We start from the raw sequence: 19,047 nt of genomic DNA, 5'->3' as shown, positions 1-19,047 counted from the left end.
ACAAAAAATTTGACATCAAAGCAGACTAGTAGTACCAACCTTCTTACTGTATATTGCAGTCACCTGCTGTTTACCCAGAAGAGCTCAAAGTGTATTCTTTGCAGTCAGCAAACCATCCTCTAATCTACACATGTGAGATTAAAAAAAAAAGCCATGCAAGCCTCCCCAGGGCTTTAAGGAGAGTTAATACCTTCCACCGCACAATTTCATAACATAAAATTCCAATTTGTGCATCTTTAAAAATATAAAACTTTGGTGAGAATTTTTGTGAATGTATTTATTCACTTTTTACTCAGGTTTCCTTCCATGCATGTTCCAAAAATATAACTGTGTAGTTAATGGAAGCCTCTAAATGCCACATGCTAGCTGTGTTAGCTGCCATGCTAAATGGCTAAGAACAATCTTAGGTGCTGTATATCAAAAGCTTTAAAATCAATTTGTCTTGTTCTGTTGACATGGGTTGCATTGATTTGAGTGACAGACTCAATTAGGGCTAAATACACAGAAATAATATGGGGAAAAAAACAGAGCCTACATTACGTCAACCTTTGAAAAGACCAATTATCTTGATTAGGCCATGTCACTTCTACTGTGTGTCTACTGTGTTTATAGTGGTGCAGCACTCTGCACACCTCCTTGAAGAGTTGACTTTCCCCATGGGTACAGTAAACAAATAATACAGTACGACACAGATTTAGATTTTGGCATGCCCTTGGTGTCAATAAGAACACTTAAGCTATCTCTTCCCCTCCGCCCCCATTCGGTCTCTGCCCATCGCCTGTCCAGCTTCATCAAGATGAAAGTATGGCAGACAGCCCAGTGTTAAACAGTGTCACTGATGGGGGTCGTGACTGCCTGCCGATGAGACCGCCGTTATAGATGAGATCATTGACTTTAGAACCGTAGCCACAGTAAAGAATGAACATTCTGATCAACTTGGAAAGATTTGCGAGAATGATGGTGCTACATTCTTTTTCCCCAAAAGCTTTGCTTAAGTAGAAATGATCAATTAAATGAAAATTGAAAATTGTAGGATATGACCTACTATAACAATAAAGCTGTGTACAAAAGAAATAAAGTCTATTTTATGGATATGACAATATACATACATAGAAAAAATGGCAATTCATTAGACTTCCAAAATGTCTGGTATTAGCTTAGCTTTAGCAAGTATTCCCGTTGATAAACTCACTTCACGGGTAGGATAAAGGAAAATTGCCACCCAAAAACACAACAAGGTACACTTGAATTGCGGAATCACACGTTTAAAACCTTGCATTTTCAAAAGTTTTGCTACCTGTCAAACAAGTCTAACTAAGCTGCTCTCTTTATGAAAAATAGGGGGTGCTATAACACAAAGTAATAAAACCTAATAAAAGAAAATGCTGTTATACTTTGAAGATATGAAGTGGTAAAGTGAAGGATTTGGGTGAAATACAAACAATTCATTGTCAACATAAAAGAAGGCATGAAATATTTCCTGTCTGTTTTATCACCTTTTCAACTAAGGGCAAAATAAAGGCATTTTGTAAGACTATCATATTGACCATGATTATGATTCTCACTGCCAACATTGCAATGGTTTGTACAGCATTCATATAACATTTCACTTGAGGTTAATTTTGTCGAACCAGTTTGCGACATACACTCAGACGCGCACAAAGCACAGTGGGGAAAAGTGCAATTACTGCATCGTGAAAGTTACGGACCTTAAGAGGCTTGTGAACTTCTTGTGGACTGTAATTGTCTGACTGCCGAAGGAGAACAGGTGAAGCTTCTATATTTATTTTCTTACTACAGACATTTTCAGTTCCTTTTAACACAGAACACCACAGGTTAGATCGACATTTTGAAATTCAACAAATTTTGTGTTAGTCTTATTATTTTTGTAGCAATGACAAGTATAATACAAGACAAATTTTGGTTGCGCAACATTCGTCCAGTAGATGCCCTCGGTGCTTCTTCCTAAACCTTTTTCTCATTTCGTATGCATAAGACATTTTCATCAGTGAGTTGCCTTGTATTGGGTTTGAATTTGCTGTGTTTTTTGAGGGTCGAATTCTGTGTGAGTACAACGGGTCATGCGTTGCTTTTCAGTTCACAGTGTTCATTTTGCAGCTACTGGTAACATGCCAAATTGTCATTGACTTACAGCTAATGCAAATATAAAGCTACTCTGTATTTAACTACTACTCTGTATTTAACTCATCTTCTTAGTTATTGGCACAGTGGCTTGTGATGGAACCCAGGCTTTAAAGGAGATATTTATGCTTTTAGCCCCCACTATTTAAAACCATTCCCAGGTGCCTTGATAACAGTGGCATGCTGTGGTCAAAATAACTAAAGAATTGAAGACATATTTGTAATGCCTATTTCTTTCAATGGATAAATTAGCATTTTTTTAGGGGCGTATCTGTTTGATGCAGTGAGCCAGCCCTTACCATGCCCCAATACTGCTGAGCCAATGGGCGAGTTCTGCTTTGTCTGCTTGCATCTATTGTAAAAGCGAAAGCAGAGCTGATAATGTTGAAAAGCAGTGAGTGCTCGCTACCCTCGATCATCTTTCTGGCTGACGCATGCCCTTAACTCATCGACCTGTCAGCGCCTCTTTCCCTTCCCATCCACAGCTAACGCCTCCCTCCCTGTGACACACTATCATTTTCCCCTCCAGCAGTTTTCGATATAGATTTTGATAAAGCCAGCATGGTCTTAACAGAAGGTGCTGTAGCAAATCTTTGAACTTGCTGTGATAGCACAGTAGCCGTTTTCTTGAGAGGTTTTTTCATTTTGACCCTCAATCAAAACAACTTGGCTGAGCAGACAGACTCACATAGCCTGAACAGCATAATGTTTATTTTGTACTACTCCTTTTAGATCTGTCTGCGGGTATAATTTAATCCCTTTAAAGAACGCATATAGTTGTAGGTATAGTCACTTTATGTACAAAGTATTACGTGCATCATACGATAAAGTAGTAACGTGCAGTGAATGGGGTGATTTATGCATATTGTCACATGCCAAACTTCTGCAAACAAGGCAAACTGGTTTCCTTTTGTTACATGTCAGAACAGTGACAGAGACTCTGACAAGTGTGCTTATGTTAAGAAGTATAGGGAGAGGCAAAGGCACATAATAACAAGTGAACCTTTAGCTATTTGAAACATTCCCTTCACTGCTGAGCAAGACAAAATAATTGGTGTTTAGAAACTGGCATTGATTGATGTCTTAACAGGGAATCTGCATGGAATGCTACTGCAAAAATTAAACGGCATTTACAGAGAATTGCACCATATCCAGTGTGCGTTAGACACAGAGGACAATGTGCCGAGGAGAAAAAAAATCCCAATTTTTAGAAACGTCCAGGCAGTACAAAGGGCGTGTTAATCTTAACTTGCTCACCAGAGCAACATATAACCGTGAATTTGTCAGCCTCTCCCTGAACAGTGTCACACTTCCATGTTTGCCCTTTGTTGGGAGAAGCTAAACATGTCATTTGTTACTGCAATAGAAAATTCAGCAGACCACAAACGACACAAATCTGCCTCTGAAATAGAAAGCTACGCCTGGTAGAAGTCTTGAAACACGAGGAGCTAGCTCTGCAGTGAAGAGGGCAAACCCTGCACAATTATCCATTCTTCAATTTGAATATATTTATTACCTGATAATATAATTACTCATTCAATCGTTTAAACCAGTTCTGCTGATGTCAAGTGAGAGAGGAAGGCAGCACTATGTTGTGATAATCAACACCTCAACCTCATGACAGAAGAAATATTCCAACCATTACTAACATGAGACGCTCATTTCATCAGGTGCTCGGTTATTGGGATTGTTGAACCATTCTTTCAATTGAAGCAAGTCCAGAAAAAAAAGGCTATCCTATCCAAGTTGTTGTTGAGTTCTTGCTACTTGGCTTGCGCTACCTGGAATGTAAATAGCCTATTACTTCAATTTGGCCATGGCTGGCTAATTCATTTTCATTTCATATTTGTTTGTGTGACGTTGGGTAAAAAACAACCATTTAAAGTACAATTGGCTGTATGCCACATGTGCATATTGCACAGTGTACAACCAATTAGTTAGCTGGTTAGATTTCTCTAATACATGATTTCAAAGTCTAGAGGGAGCTCAATGCTGAAAACTGTGGCTAAAAACTTGATGCTGTTGATGATGATGTTTTTCCAAAGTTGCATTTTAAGTCTAGGTGTCTAACGGGTGGTGAAGATTTTACTGAATACTCTAATGAATAATTACAACATGATATTCGCTCACTATCTTAATGTAATGCGGTACAGTTCTACCCCACGACATACCCTTACCACAACACTGAGAGTAAAGTTGTGCGTGGAAAAGTGGTGGAATTAAAATTAAACCTCACATGAGAAAAAAATCAAAGTATTAGGGCATTACTTTACCATTTACCATTTTAGCATTTTGCTATTAATGAACATTTGACAAGTGTCTCAATGATGGAATTTTGTCAAAGGAAGCCCATGACCCAACAATTTATGAAATACCCTTTGAGTATCAACATTAACCATGCGTGACTATTTAAAGGGCACAAAGGACATTGACACAAATGTGAGTGTAGATCGTATCAGGACTGCTCAGCTGTTCCCCATTTATCCATAACCACCTTTGTTAACATGGATTTAGCTTACAAAGTTTACCATTCTCTTGAACATCGATCAGTTCCTAATAGCAGAATGGTTCAGTGTCAGACCTCCGGGCAAAGACACTCGGTCTCCGCTTGAATTCACCATCCATCAGCGCAGATGTCACAGGCAGCACTTGTGGAAAAGAGGAATTTTTTGTTTGCAGCAAGCAAGAATGCGTAACTGATATGATTGCAGAAGAGTTTACATTTCCAGCAATACACGAAAAGGAAACGCAAAAAAGACTCAACTGTGTGTTTGGATGTATTTATTACAATTTCAGAAGTCATCACTCATATGGTATTTCTACGAGGGCCTTTCCAAATAGTTTTAGGAACTCTTGATGAATGATGAATGAAATTTTACAAATACACCCTGTGAGTCCGCGGCACAACTGTTGACGGTGTAAGACAATGGACCATTTTGCCTGTTGGTTGATGTTGAATCGCACACTGAAGGCAAGAGGGACTGTTCTCTTTCTTAAAGGTATCTTCTGGAGCTGGTCGTGGACACACTGGACTTTGTGATCGTACCACCGTAACCAGCACTGCTGCCACCGTAACCACCAGCCATGCTGCTGCCACCGAAACCACCAGCCATGCTGCTTCCACCGAAACCACCAGCCATGCTGCTGCCACCGAAACCGAATCCACCGGCGGAGCTGGAGCTGGAGAATCCTGAAACAGAAGAAACAATATTTGTATTTGTTTGTTTGTGAATTTTTAGTGCAACAACTGTAGTCAAGGGAAAACTTACCTCCGCCCGAAGACTGTTGCACATGGATGGTTGCGGCGGTAGGTCCAGAGAGAATTCTAATGGTTGCACATTTTAGATAAAGGATTGAATACATAATATTAGACTATTGACACAGATGTGAAATAACATTTAATATTACCAAATGTTGACCCTACCTGGTCTCCTCTCCTTCCAGCAGTTTCCTGTAGGTGGCGATTTCAATGTCCAGGGCCATCTTGACGTTCATCAGCTCCTGGTATTCACGCACCTGGCGGGCCATGTCCTGCTTGGCTCTCTGGAGGGCTTCCTCCAGATCCTTGATGCGGAGCTTGGCATCCTTCACTGCCAACTCACCACGCTCCTCAGCCTCTGCGATCTGAGCCTCGAGGCTGGCCCTCTGCCGAAAGGTTATCACAACTTGAAAAAAAAAGCTCTTTCACATTGTCTTCATGAATAAGTCAATCTAATATGTTCTGGACATTTTCTGTACCTGTGCCTTGACAGCCTCAATCTCATTCTGAAGACGGGCAATCATGCGGTTCAGCTCAGCAATCTCAGCCTTGGTTGTGCGAAGGTCATCACCGTACTGTCCGGCAGAGCTCTGCATCTCCTCGTACTGTTGTGGAAAACCACAACATCATGTATAATGCGTAGTGTATAGAGAAAAAGGTCCAGGATTGATTGTCGGCATTGCTCTCACCTTCTGTTTGTACCAGGCCTCTGCATCAGCCTTGCTGCGGTTGGCAATGTCCTCATACTGAGCACGCACTTCAGCCACGATGGCATCCATATCCAGGTTGCGGCTGTTGTCCATCTCCACAACGACAGAGGTGTCCTTGATCTGGGACTGCAGCTCCCGGAGCTCCTGCAGAACCACAGATTGTTGCAAAAGAATCAAGTCTTTGGCCAGGTTCAAACAATGGCAAAACAGCATGTGGTAAGGGCAATATTATAAAAACTATATGAAATAATTGTACTTACAGCCTCATAGACGGCCCTGAGGAAGTTGATTTCATCCTGAAGAGCGTCAGCTTTGGCCTCCAGTTCCACCTTGTTCATGTAGGCAGCATCAACATCCTGGAAAAATGATTTGGAAAAGTGTTAAACTAAGAGTTCAATGCAGCTAATGCCATCTATTTTTTTTACCTTTTTCAAGAGCACAAATTCATTCTCTGCAGCTGTGCGCCTGTTGATTTCATTTTCATACCTATTGGAACACAAGACAGTAAGCACCACATCATCCCAATACTGTCTCTAAATTAAGTTTGAAAAGGTAGTCAGAAATCCACATGGTACTATTCCTGTCAACACTCACTTTGTTTTGAAGTCCTCCACCTGCAGCTGCATGTTCTTCAGTTCTCCCTCCAGCTTGACTTTCTCGTTGCCCAGCCCATCGAGTTGCCTGCGCAAATTTGCAATGTACGCTTCAAACATGGCGTCGATGTTGGAGCGGGTTGTGGTCTGGTCCTGCAGGAGGTTCCACTTGGTCTCCAGCATCTTGTTCTGCTGCTCCAGGAATCGTACCTGGACAGACACCCCACAGAAGTTAGTTTTTAATATTAAAAGTTTATGTTTTAACTTAAGTTTAAATTTATTATGAATTAACAGGCTGTTTTATTTCAGGGAAACCATGTTTAAAATTGTATATTTGTGGTTGGTTTAGCATGATCCTTCTAGCTTTACCACCGTGGCTGTGAATTCAGCCTCCCCATGTGAATAGCCACACCCTACTGTTGCGACATTTTAACCCAGTGAGACCTTCTCCGAACACTGCTCAAGATTTTGACCGGTGAAGGAATTTACATGTCACATGCTTCAACCAGATGGTCACAACAACAGTACAAGAGTAATTATTCGGATTACGTGTGATTGTTGTTTTAAATCTGCTCACATTAGTAGCACTACAGCAATGGAGGCCTGCAGTAAAAACAGTTTTTCAGATATAATCAAGTCAAAGAAAAATCTAGTTTTCCAACCTTGTCAATAAAGGAAGCAAAGCGATTGTTGAGGGTCTTGATCTGATCCTTTTCCTGGGTGCGGACAGCCTGGATGGTCGGGTCAATATCCAGACTCAGGGGAGTCAGCAGAGTCTTGTTGACTGTGACTGCGGTGATTTGTGGAGCCACAAAGCCAGCTCCGCTTCCAAAACTACCACCAACCATTGAGCTAGAGCTCATGGAGGCGCCAGCACCGAAACCGCCAGCGCCGAAACCGCTAGCGCCGAAACCGCCAGATCCGAAACCGCCAGCGCCATAACCGCCGGCACCAAAACTGCTGCCAGCACCAAAACCTCCAGCAGAGGACCCAAGAGTGTAGCTGGTTCTGAAGCTGGATTGGGGCCCTGCAAAGGACCTCCTGGAGCCGCTGCTGGAGCCTGAGACTGAGTAGGACTTCCTGGAAATCATCTTGTAGTTGTTGAGGTGGTCTAGTGGGAGCAGAGAACTGAAGATGTGCAGGCTTCAAAGGAGAGTCTAGTCCCTCTGAGTGTCGGACTGAAAGGTGTGCTTGCTTTTATGGCCAAGCTGAGCTGATGGGGGCGGAGTGCGGACCCTCCCCATTACAACCTGTCCTCACCCTTTTACTGGCCAAGCTGACTCCCGCCCACCTTACATGCCTCTAGCTCTGAACAACAGGACTTTCCAGTCCTGAAAACACGTAAAATGTGCTTCTTCTATAAACACTGGCACTCCTTCCTTTTAAGAATTTGTCCTAAAACAAAGTTGTCATGTTGGCTGCTTATCGCCTTTCGATACTTAAAACATCAGTATGGATGCAGAAACAAATATTTCTCTCACAGCTCATAGCAATCGTATTAGATCAGCTTGCATTCAAGAAATTGTTGCAACCTGTAGGTGTGCACGTTTTGTCTAATCTGTCATCTAGTCCATTTATGAACTAATATTTACATTTCATTTGCATCATATAATGCAATGAATGTCTTTTAATCACTGGGATTTCTTGGGTATCACTCATTTTCACTGATGAGTGCAAATTTCTAGTTTTGCTACAATGCATTGCGCCCAGCTAGGAGGCAAAGAGGCCTGGCCACTCCAAAGTAAAGCCAGGCAGACAAGCCTTACCACTTTAAAGGAGTGGTCCGGTGGATGGGCTAGTATAGTGAGTAGAGATCTTGGGATTTACTAGCCTGGGCGAAAGAAAAACCGACTACGTCCGTGTTTGTTTAAGTGCCACATGTTGAGAGGTAAGAGCACCCACATGAATAAACAAAACTAAGAAGAAGAAAACTAAACAATGTAAGAGTTCTACATTGTTTTAACTCCTACTCCTCGGCTTTAGTATATGATCATTAAAAAAATAAATGTTGTCTGTGTCTAATTCGTGGGAACATTTGACAAAGTCCATAAATGGACCTAAGACAGCTATGGAGTCCTCTAAATCCAGAGAGGTTCCTGTAACATTCAGTTGACAATGAGCAACTTTTGTTCTCACATTTTGCTGATGTGCAGTGTGTTGCGTGTGAGCAAAAATGCCAAAATAATGTTCACAACTTGCAATATAAATTGTAAGCAAGTCTGTGTGTAGGTGTTCATAACTTGATACTGTAAAATACAGACATAGGGTTTTGGCATAGTTGGCTTAATACAGCAAGAAACAATTTGTGTTTAAAGCCAGTGACAGAGGGCTGTGAAATTTCTGGCTGCTTTAACATTCAGCGGGTAATGTATTGCTTTTGTCGTCACGTGTTGCTGTAATGGCAGCTCAACTGTTTGAGCAAAGTAGATGACTCTTCAAAAATGCGCATGCCTATGATTTATGCTGTCAGCCTGCCATTGCTATGTGAAATTCTGTATCCTATCTCAGTTTGCCAATTTAGATGTGTGACATGCATCCCCTCTACCACTCACTTTCCATTCCCAAGCATTGATCTAAAACTTTGTAGCAGCCACTGTCGGTTGCCAAATTTCTACCGAAATGACATTTATATTACAAGCTATTGCCATTCAAAAGTAATTAATTACAATACAACATTGCTGTCTCTGAATTATAATGCTTTACATCACTTCTAGCTTACTTTTTACTTACTAGCGCCAGACAATGCAGATTGAATTCTAAAGTAAAACATTTAACCTAAAAAAAAAAAAAGACAACAATGTCCAAATAACAGATTACAAATGTTGTTGATCTATTAGTAGTCCATTCATTGAAAATTTTTACTTTTTCACAAAATGAAAAGAATATTGTGTTGCAACATTATACCACAGAAGTGATGGACTCAATTATGTTGAATGGCTCAAGTTTATATAAGTCATTAATTCTGAAGTATAAGTGGTGGCTTTTTAATGTAATGTTTTGAGCAATTATTATATTTTGTGATAGTTTGCCCGTTTATTGGTCTGGGATAGTGCAATGAAGGAATCTGAAATTCGAAAATGGATATGAAGTTTTTTACGAGTATCTTCTGGAGCTTTTCCTCGACACTCTGGACTTGGTGACATTACCACCACCACCTGAGCTGCTGCCACAGATGCCGAATCTAGCAGCAGAGCTGGAGCTGTAGACTCATGGAACAGAAGAAAGAATATTTGCTTATGTTTGTGATTTTAAAGTGACATTGCAAATGACTGTAGACGAATGAAAATTTACCACTGGATGATGACTGCTGGACATGGATGGTTGCGTTGGAGGATGAATGCATGATTCAGGCTAATCATACAGTCATGAAATATCATTGATATCACTGAAAGTTGATCCAACTTAGTCTCAAGTAGGGGGCAATTACAATGTCCAAGGCCATCTTGATGTCCACAAGCTCCTGGCATTCATTCCCACCCTACCTCTGACTCGGAATTTCTGAGGAACAGGGCTAGCCAGTCCTGAAAAATGTTTAAAAAATGCTTTCTCTTTGATAAACACGGACATCTTTCAGAAAATAGTTTTTATGGTGGCTATTTATCGCTATTCAATCATAGTCACATCAGTATGCATGCAAGAAAAATAATCTCCTCACAGGTCAATACAATCTTATTAGAGCAGCTAGATTTGACAAATGCCAGTCACTTGTTGCTACTCGGAGGTGTGCACAATTTGTCTAATCTATTATCTCTTGCCTTCATGAGCCATTATTGAACCATCTGTCTTCAGTAGGATCATAGAATGCAAAGAATGTCTGTGACAGCATTTTATGAGCTATCACTTGGTCATCATCATCATCATCATCCCTCATTTTCAATGATGAAGGTATTTATAGTGTTGATCAAATGCACCACGCCTTAGCCAGGAGGCAGAGAGACCAGACGACTCCAGAAGAAAGCCACGCAGGCAGGCAAGGCCGATTTGGAGGAAGATCCTAAAATAATACATGTCTAATGCAATGTAAGCGGGCGCTGTAGCTGATGGGTCCATGGTGATTTAACTATGGAAGCGTCACTGAATTTGATTAATTAAACTTCTGAATTCAGTACTTCTGTTATTAGCCTGCCATAGGCATTGGGTATTGTGCACTGTATCTCATTTTACCAAGTTAGATATGTAAATTGCATGCAGGAGTTAATCGGCATTATTAGGCCTACATCAGATGCCCTTTCTCTCACTGGCTAACTCTAAGCTAGCACTGAAAAACCTCATCTTCAGAATCTCCCTACGTGTGCAACATTGCAGTGGGTGTGTCTCACCTTGAGGAATGCATTCAAATTTCAGAGTGGGAGTGCATATAAGGGTGGCCTTGCCACACCCTTGTCCTGCAACCTGCCCTGTGACAACACACACCAAGTCAACAACCGAGTCGATACAGTATGTGAATCTAATTGTGATCATGTTTCCTTGCCTTAATAGTCAGACTGTGCGCTAAGATAGTGTGATGCATTCGAAGTGTAATATCCTGTGGATGGGAGAACCCAAAGAAGCCAGGTCCACCAACCCCCAGCCTTCTGTTAATTACATAACCCTGCAAAATTCTGAAATTCCTTGCCACGAATCAATGCAGGGAAACAAGTTCTCCAGCTTGTCTTGAATGCTGCTGCTCAAGTGCCGTGTCGAAAAAGAATGAGGGAGCCCATTGGCCCTGTAGTAGCTTCTCATCTGCATCTGCTTCCAGTGTAGAACAGTATTTAAAAGGTGAAAATGGTCAACATCATCGCTTTCCATGCTGAAGCTTCAGCTAATATTCTTAATGGTGCCATATCTCATACGGCTCGGAGTGGCCACTCTTTTGTGTTATTGGAGTTACCATTCATTACTATTATACCGGTTCCTTTATTGTTGCTTTAGCACAGCGATAAGTCCTGGATACAATCCACTGGGCAGTTTTTCCTTTTTGTCACAAACTATAATGCTTTCTCATGCTGTAATTTGTGCGTTCCCTTTAATCGATTGGGACCTACAAACAGCACACAGTCTGCATTTTAAATTTTTTATTACCTCTGTCGGCATGTATTCTTCTATTGAGGATTGGCTTCACTTCAGTTTCCACCCTGCACTGTGTCTGAATGTAAATCTGTATATCATTGGTTCAGTGTTCATGCAGTCATCCGTGTGCAAGTCAAATCATGACAGGCAGCACCACTGATTCTGGAAACCAGTGTTTCGCATTTCCTTGTGTGATGTTCACAAAATGACCTTATCGCTGTTCCCTCCAAGAAGTACAGGTCATTACAGCGATTAATGTCTATAAACTTCTCGTGTGACAGTGTTAAAACCTTTCCTGTGTAGTTAATTAAGTAGTGTCAGTGGTTGCAATTGTGTCGCTGATATGGACCAATAGAAGCCGTCTCTCCGAGTTAAGCCCCGCCTAAGCAGCAACAGCTAGCAAAGGGCCCTTTTTACGAGACTTCTCGACAACAGCATGTCGTCGTTGCAGTGTTAAGCAGTGCTTTGTCATTGATGTAGCTCAATAGTCGTCCCCCTTCTGCTCGGGGCCAGAGGCCTAGTTTACCTGCCTGTTGGGACTCGTCCTTGTATCAGTGTATTAATCCAATTTTTAAAGAGTTGAACATGGTCCGATTAAGGCATTTATATTCATTTCACAAGTTTGTCTTCTATCGATGTAATGCGACGTTTTGAGCAGCGTTAATCATGCTCCAACTTACTCTATACTAATCGATCTATTTACTCTTTTTGTATTTTTAAATGATGATGTTTGGTTTGTTTTCAGGGCTGATTTATTGGCCCATTGATGAATGGGTGCGATGTTCATGAAGAATGAAAGAATGCTATGAATTTGCTTGGGCATGTAAAACAGCATGTTTAATACCAAGAGAAAAGATTTTCTCATTTGTCATGTGTCATCATCTAGCGCAAGGCAGACGGAAGTTAGAGATACTATTTGTAGTATTTGGCATGAGCCTCAACATGAGTTATTATAAGTCAAGCTATTTTTAATTCCATAAATAATAACTGCCAACACTCAGCCTCAGGTGAAGATGAAGAACCTGTTAATAACATGAAGAAAACAGCTCAGCTCCTCGAAGCGTGTTTAGACACGTCCCTACCTAACAATGGCTTGGATGTAACTTGCTAGGGATAACTTTCAAGCTTGTTCTGAATGCTGTTCCGAATGTTACTATCATTACTGTTTTTTTGACTGATGACAAGTTAAATAATTCAATTAGTCTGCATCATATTCATCCAACGCCACGTGAAAATTGCATAATTTTGAAAAATACAACTACTACTTTAAAAAATATATAATCAGCAGTTTTAATATACTGTAAACTATCCAAACTACTGTAATACAGTAGATAAAAAAAACTGAAAGACACTAGTGTAACTGTAAATATGATTCTCTAGCAGTAGCGGAGCCAGAGCGGGGCCAAGGGAGCGGTCGCCCCAGGGACCACGAGCTCACAGGGCCCATGATAGGTCCCCGTTTTGTAGGATGTGTTCAAGTATAAAATGCACAGTGTGGGCCCCCTACATCATTGGCCCCCAACCTTTTTTCTGCCCGGTCCAAAGCGGCCCACAGCCCGGTACCGTGGTAAAGTGACTTTCACAAGGGCCCATCGAGAATGCTCCGCCCCCTCTGTGCTGATACCTTGCCCCTGCTCTGTAGTCTAGACGTGTACATATTCTTCGTCAAAAGCAGGTGTTTCTGTAAAAAACTGCAGGACTGTCCTCTTGTGGTGCATTTACCACCCGGCACCCGGCCTTCTTCAAAGTAATTTCTCATGCAAAAACAATCCAGACAGGAGATCGGGTACTCAGATTTATTGTTGATGTTATTTCTTGCAACTGTCATCAATCATGTTGCTAAGAGGGCCTTTCCAAAATAAATCTGGTTTCAACATAACTGAAGCATCAAGGCAAGGAAATGTTAAACAAAGAAGGGAATGATCTGACAGAGCCCCCAAAAAGATTAAGGCACTAACCTTTTAACAAATCTGGTTTCTTATTTGTAAACATGTAAAACTTCTACTTATTGTCTCCAGCTCTCTTGACTGGTGTCGGCACTCAAATCTAAAAAAAATGGAGACTTCTACTGAGAACTGGAGCAGTCTCGATGTCTATTTCAGAGCATCAGATTGTATGCAGAAATGCAAATGTTTCCCCTGCATAGTTTCAACACCCCATACCTCTTTTGCTTCCCTTTTCCAATTTCTTGGAAGTCAATGCAGAAATACGACACATTTTGTATTGCAACTGACCTGCCCCTTGTTTGAGGCCACATTTACTTTCAGAAACTCTGAAATGATGATGAATGTTGCATGTGTGTACATAAATGGACCCAGTGATTCTTGGAACACCACTGGTAGCTGTGTTTCTTTTTTTAACTGACATAATTTGGCAAATCGCAAATTTTTGGATTATCATGCCCGCACCATTGTGGTATGCGCATAGCACCGTGTAAAGGTAAACAGATTTTGGTCAATTCAGGATTTTGAGAGAGTGTAGAGGGACTGCTCTCCTTCTTAAATGTATCTTCTGGAACTGGTTGAGGACACTGTGGACTTGGTGACGGTACTAGTACCACCATAACCACCAGTCATGCTGCCGCCATAGCTACTAGACATGCTGCTGCCGCCAAGTCCGTAGCCCATTCCGGCGCCCATTCCGGCGCTGCCAGCTGAGCTGGAGTATCCTGGAGAAGAGCATGGTAGAGAAGACAGTATTAGGATTTATTTGTTTGTGATTCGGAAGTGCAAGTACAGCTGAGGACTATAGGACTATAAGATTGGTAACTTACCAGACTGTTGCACATGGATGGTTGCGGAGGTAGGTCCAGAGAGAATTCTAGTGGTTGCACATTTTAGATAAAGGATTGAATGCATAATATCAGACTATTGACACAGATGTGTAATAACATTTAATATTACCAAATGTTGACCCTACCTGGTCTCCTCTCCTTCCAGCAGTTTCCTGTAGGTGGCGATTTCAATGTCCAGGGCCATCTTGACGTTCATCAGCTCCTGGTATTCACGCACCTGGCGGGCCATGTCCTGCTTGGCTCTCTGGAGGGCTTCCTCCAGATCCTTGATGCGGAGCTTGGCATCCTTCACTGCCAACTCACCACGGTCCTCAGCCTCTGCGATCTGAGCCTCGAGGCTGGCCCTCTGCCGAAAGGTTATCACAACTTGAAAAAAAAAGCTCTTTCACATTGTCTTCATGAATAAGTCAATCTAATATGTTCTGGACATTTTCTGTACCTGTGCCTTGACAGCCTCAATCTCATTCTGAAGGCGGGCAATCATGCGGTTCAGCTCAGCAATCTCAGCCTTGGTTGTGCGAAGGTCATCACCGTACTGTCCGGCAGAGCTCTGCATCTCCTCGTACTGTTGTGGAAAACCACAACATCATGTATAATGCGTAGTGTATAGAGATAAAGGACCAGGATTGATTGTCGGCATTGCTCTCACCTTCTGCTTGTACCAGGCCTCTGCATCAGCCTTGCTGCGGTTGGCAATGTCCTCATACTGAGCACGCACTTCAGCCACGATGGCATCCATATCCAGGTTGCGGCTGTTGTCCATCTCCACAATGACAGAGGTGTCCTTGATCTGGGACTGCAGCTCCCGGAGCTCCTGCAGAACCACAGATTGTTGCAAAAGAATCAAGTCTTTGGCTAGGTTCAAACAATGGCCAAACGGCAGACTATATACAGTAAAATAATTGTACATACAGCCTCATAGATGGCCCTGAGGAAGTTGATTTCATCCTGAAGAGCATCGCATTTGGCCTCCAGCTCCACCTTGTTCATGTAGGCAGCATCAACATCCTGGAATGAATTTGTAAAACATTAAAATATATTCAAAGTGGTTAACAGAAACCAACCCAGTATAAAAGGCCATCAATGAATGCAATGTTAATTCATTCCTACCTTCTTCAAGACCACAAACTCATTCTCTGCAGCTGTGCGTTTGTTGATTTCCTCTTCATACCTTTGGACACAGGACATAATATCATTCAATCAGCTTCATTTGCTGACTAAAATATCCACAGTGGATGAGTCTACTCAACACGTACTTTCTCTTGAAGTCCTCCACCTGGAGCTGCATGTTCTTCAGTTCTCCCTCCAGCTTGACTTTCTCGTTGCCCAGCCCATCTAGTTGCCTGCGCAAGTTTGAAATGTAGGCTTCAAACATAGCGTCGATGTTGGAGCGGGTTGTGGTCTGGTCCTGCAGGAGGTTCCACTTGGTCTCCAGCATCTTGTTCTGCTGCTCCAGGAATCGTACCTGGGAAGACACAGAAAATTGTTAAAATGTATAGATTTTCTTGATTCCAGAATTAAATTTGTATCTGGATAGATTTGCATAAGGATATAATTTTGTATGCTACTGTCAGTGGTCTAGAATTTCTGTCTAATCAGTGCGATAGATCAGCAAAAAAGGGTGGTGCCCGACATTTATGGCATGACTTCATCTTCCTATCTGAATAGCCACACCTTACACTCCCCACACAAATGAGCACTACTTATGACTTGAGTTTTGAAATGTTATATGATGATGGGGTTTGGGATGTGCAATCCCTTGTTTGGCTTTGATGCTGTTGTTTATGCTTTGTTTAGCTAATAAAGGCCACAGTCAATCCAGTAATAAAAAATATAGGTGTGGCAGATAAAGCTAGGGAGACCAAGCGTCTGGGGTATCGTACGATTTAGGCTGTCATTTTTCTGCATGCTTTTTTTGTTATGCATATTTGATTATCTATCTACATCAAAAGAAACATCAAAGATAAGCAAAAGTTGATTCTGCTTTAGATTCCTCCAACTATGATGTACAATTGTAAGTTTTTGGATGCTTCCATTTACCCAGGAAAGGGAATGTTACTGAATCAAGTTTGGATGAAGTAGAAAATCAAATTAGAATCAGCCTAAAAAATGAACAGTCTTTGATTATTTTCGACTCCCTCCCATCCTACAAGCTGTTACTCATTGACGGATACAATGTCAAACTGATAAGCGTCATGATTCTGTTGCTTAGTCACTTAAATACATGTCAGCATTTGGTTGGCTGTGTTCTGCAGCTATAGATACAGGAGATGTAAGCGAATACTATTAACGAGTTTGTTACTTTTACCTATACAAAGTGATACCTGATGTAATCAATTCAAACAGGTCAAGGGAACCAACCTTGTCAATGAAGGAAGCAAAGCGGTTGTTGAGGGTCTTGATCTGCTCCTTTTCCTGGGTGCGAACAGCCTGGATGCTGGGGTCAATATCCACATTCAGCGGGGTCAGCAGACTCTGGTTGACTGTGACTGCGGTGATTGGGGCGGACACGAGTCCACCTCCATAAGCACCACCACCGCCGAGCATTGAGCCTGAGCTAAACGAACTGCCATAACCTAAGCCTCCAGCACTACCACCACCATAAATGCTAAAACCACCACCATAACCACCAGAAGTGGAACCAATATTGTAGGTGGCTCTCTTGATGGAGATGCTCCCGGGCCCTGCAAGGGACCTCCTGGAGGAGGTACCGCTGCCTGCAATTGAGTAGGATTTCCTGCTGTACATGTTGTAGTTGTTGGGGTTGTCAAGGCTGGGCTGAGAACTGGAGATGTGCAGGCTTCAAAGGAGAGTCAAGTCCCTCTGAGTGTCTGACTGAAGAGACGGCTTGCTTTTATGGCTGAGCTGAGCGGATGGGGAGGATCCTCATTATTACAACCTGTCCTCTCACTTTTACTGGCCAACCGCTGTCCCTCCCGACCTACATGCCTCTGGCTCTGAACAACAGGAGTGGCTAGTCCTGTAAAACAGGTAGGGAGGGATTGTCAGAAGATAAACTGTGACACACCCTACCTGGGAACGGCTGAGAGAGAAGCGAGTAAGAGGGAGAAGGGTGTTATGTAAGGAAACAAAGACTTATTGACTGCTTTACATTAATGCTGAGAGTGTATAAAACTGGAGTGGCAGTCAGAAGAGGGCAGGCCTCAAGGTCAATCAAATTGATGTACACTTCCAGAGATTCCTCTTTATACCCATGAATTTTCTCTTTAAAAGTAGTGCACTGTTAACATCGAACTGGACAAAATGTCAAAAGTTGATAAGAGTGTCTGCACAAAAAAAATATAATACATTATTTTCGCCCATCTTAACCTACGTAATCATTCGTGATCAAGGTGACAGCAATGGTCTTAATCAACCACGTGGAACTCAATCACTGAAATCAATTTGTATCAGAATTCAGAAGATCAACATTATTTTAAAAAATAGATGTTTTCAGCGTTTGTATAATCAGAAGACTGTATCCTTTTGGTGCTTTCCATATTAGGATTGTACTAAGAATCAGAGTAGACTCATGCCAGGAATGTTTGCATTCTATCAAGGCTTTGTTTCCAACTCTGATTAAATCAGACACACAATTAAAGTTTAAATGGTCCCTGTCATCTCACTGCAAGCATCAATATATATTATGGTTTAAAATGGTGACAGGAGATGATCAATTCCTACTAAGTGATCCGATCATAATCACTGCGGGATTGTCTGATGATATGGGACTGACTGACTAATGTCCACAGTGTGATCTGACTTTTACCCTCAACAAAGACATTGTGCATTTCCACCCCGCCCCCAAATTTTAAAGTCCCTGTAATGTGAAAACAAATGTGTCTTCTGAATTTGACACATCACAAAGAAGAGTGTTCTTAACAACCCTGCCAAATATGAATGTTTATAAAAATCATCAAGAGTATAAAATGAGCCTTCAAAATCCTGCAAAGTCAAACCATTCTCTGCTCTCTCAAACTCTGTGGGCATATCCACTGAATGTGTTGAAACCACACCCCACTCAATTGTCAATCAAATACCACTTATAGGCCTCTGAAAATTGGATGCTTCTTTGTTTAGTATCTTCGTTATGCCTCCACATTTTTGAGCTGCGAAAATATATGCACGTGGGTTTTACACACCGCAAAAGCAAAGTACACTAAACGGGAAACGGCAATTAACTCGAAGCCCCTGTCCAAACGCTGGCTGTCTCGTCAGACTTGACAAAAAAGAAATGTTACCTCACAAAGTGCTCAAAATCAGCCATGCCAGACCGACAACCAGTCACATTCACGTTCACACTAACTGACTGTTCAATGGCTCTTAACATACATATTTCAGGACTGCGGGAGGAAGCTGAACAAACCAGGGAAAACCCATTCAAAAAAGTCTGATATTTGATTAAATAAACCACCCAAGTGTACTTCCAGTGTTTGAATTGATGTGCATACTGTGTCCTGGTCAGAGTGTCATCACAAGACAGGAAGATTACAAAAC

General features: G+C 41.8%; 2 protein-coding genes across 2 annotated transcripts; both read right to left on the bottom strand.

Annotated features, from left to right (window-relative positions):
• Positions 1 to 4,908: 4,908 nt before the first annotated feature.
• On the bottom strand, positions 4,909 to 7,888 carry LOC147142384 (keratin, type II cytoskeletal 8-like). The gene is made up of 9 exons (XM_086039500.1): positions 7,367 to 7,888; positions 6,706 to 6,914; positions 6,537 to 6,597; positions 6,372 to 6,467; positions 6,091 to 6,255; positions 5,881 to 6,006; positions 5,567 to 5,787; positions 5,412 to 5,467; positions 4,909 to 5,332 (listed from the first exon to the last, which is right to left on the bottom strand). Exons 1-9 carry the CDS (start codon positions 7,793 to 7,795, stop codon positions 5,136 to 5,138), a joined length of 1,560 nt encoding a protein of 519 aa, XP_085895626.1. The 5' UTR covers positions 7,796 to 7,888; the 3' UTR covers positions 4,909 to 5,135.
• A 5,650-nt stretch (positions 7,889 to 13,538) lies between these two features.
• LOC147142383 (intermediate filament protein ON3-like) lies at positions 13,539 to 17,394 on the bottom strand. Its single transcript, XM_086039501.1, has 9 exons — positions 16,912 to 17,394; positions 15,807 to 16,015; positions 15,661 to 15,721; positions 15,463 to 15,558; positions 15,200 to 15,364; positions 14,990 to 15,115; positions 14,676 to 14,896; positions 14,530 to 14,576; positions 13,539 to 14,424 (listed from the first exon to the last, which is right to left on the bottom strand). The coding sequence occupies exons 1-9, from the start codon at positions 17,296 to 17,298 to the stop codon at positions 14,255 to 14,257; spliced, it is 1,482 nt and encodes a 493-aa protein (XP_085895627.1). The 5' UTR covers positions 17,299 to 17,394; the 3' UTR covers positions 13,539 to 14,254.
• Positions 17,395 to 19,047: the final 1,653 nt, after the last annotated feature.

Source organism: Filicampus tigris, chromosome 9 (genome assembly GCF_054856515.1).
Source record: "Filicampus tigris isolate MCC_2025a chromosome 9, RoL_Ftig_1.0, whole genome shotgun sequence".
In the NCBI taxonomy this organism is placed as follows: Eukaryota; Metazoa; Chordata; class Actinopteri; order Syngnathiformes; family Syngnathidae; genus Filicampus; species Filicampus tigris.
This window is presented reverse-complemented; position numbering and strand designations above follow the sequence as displayed.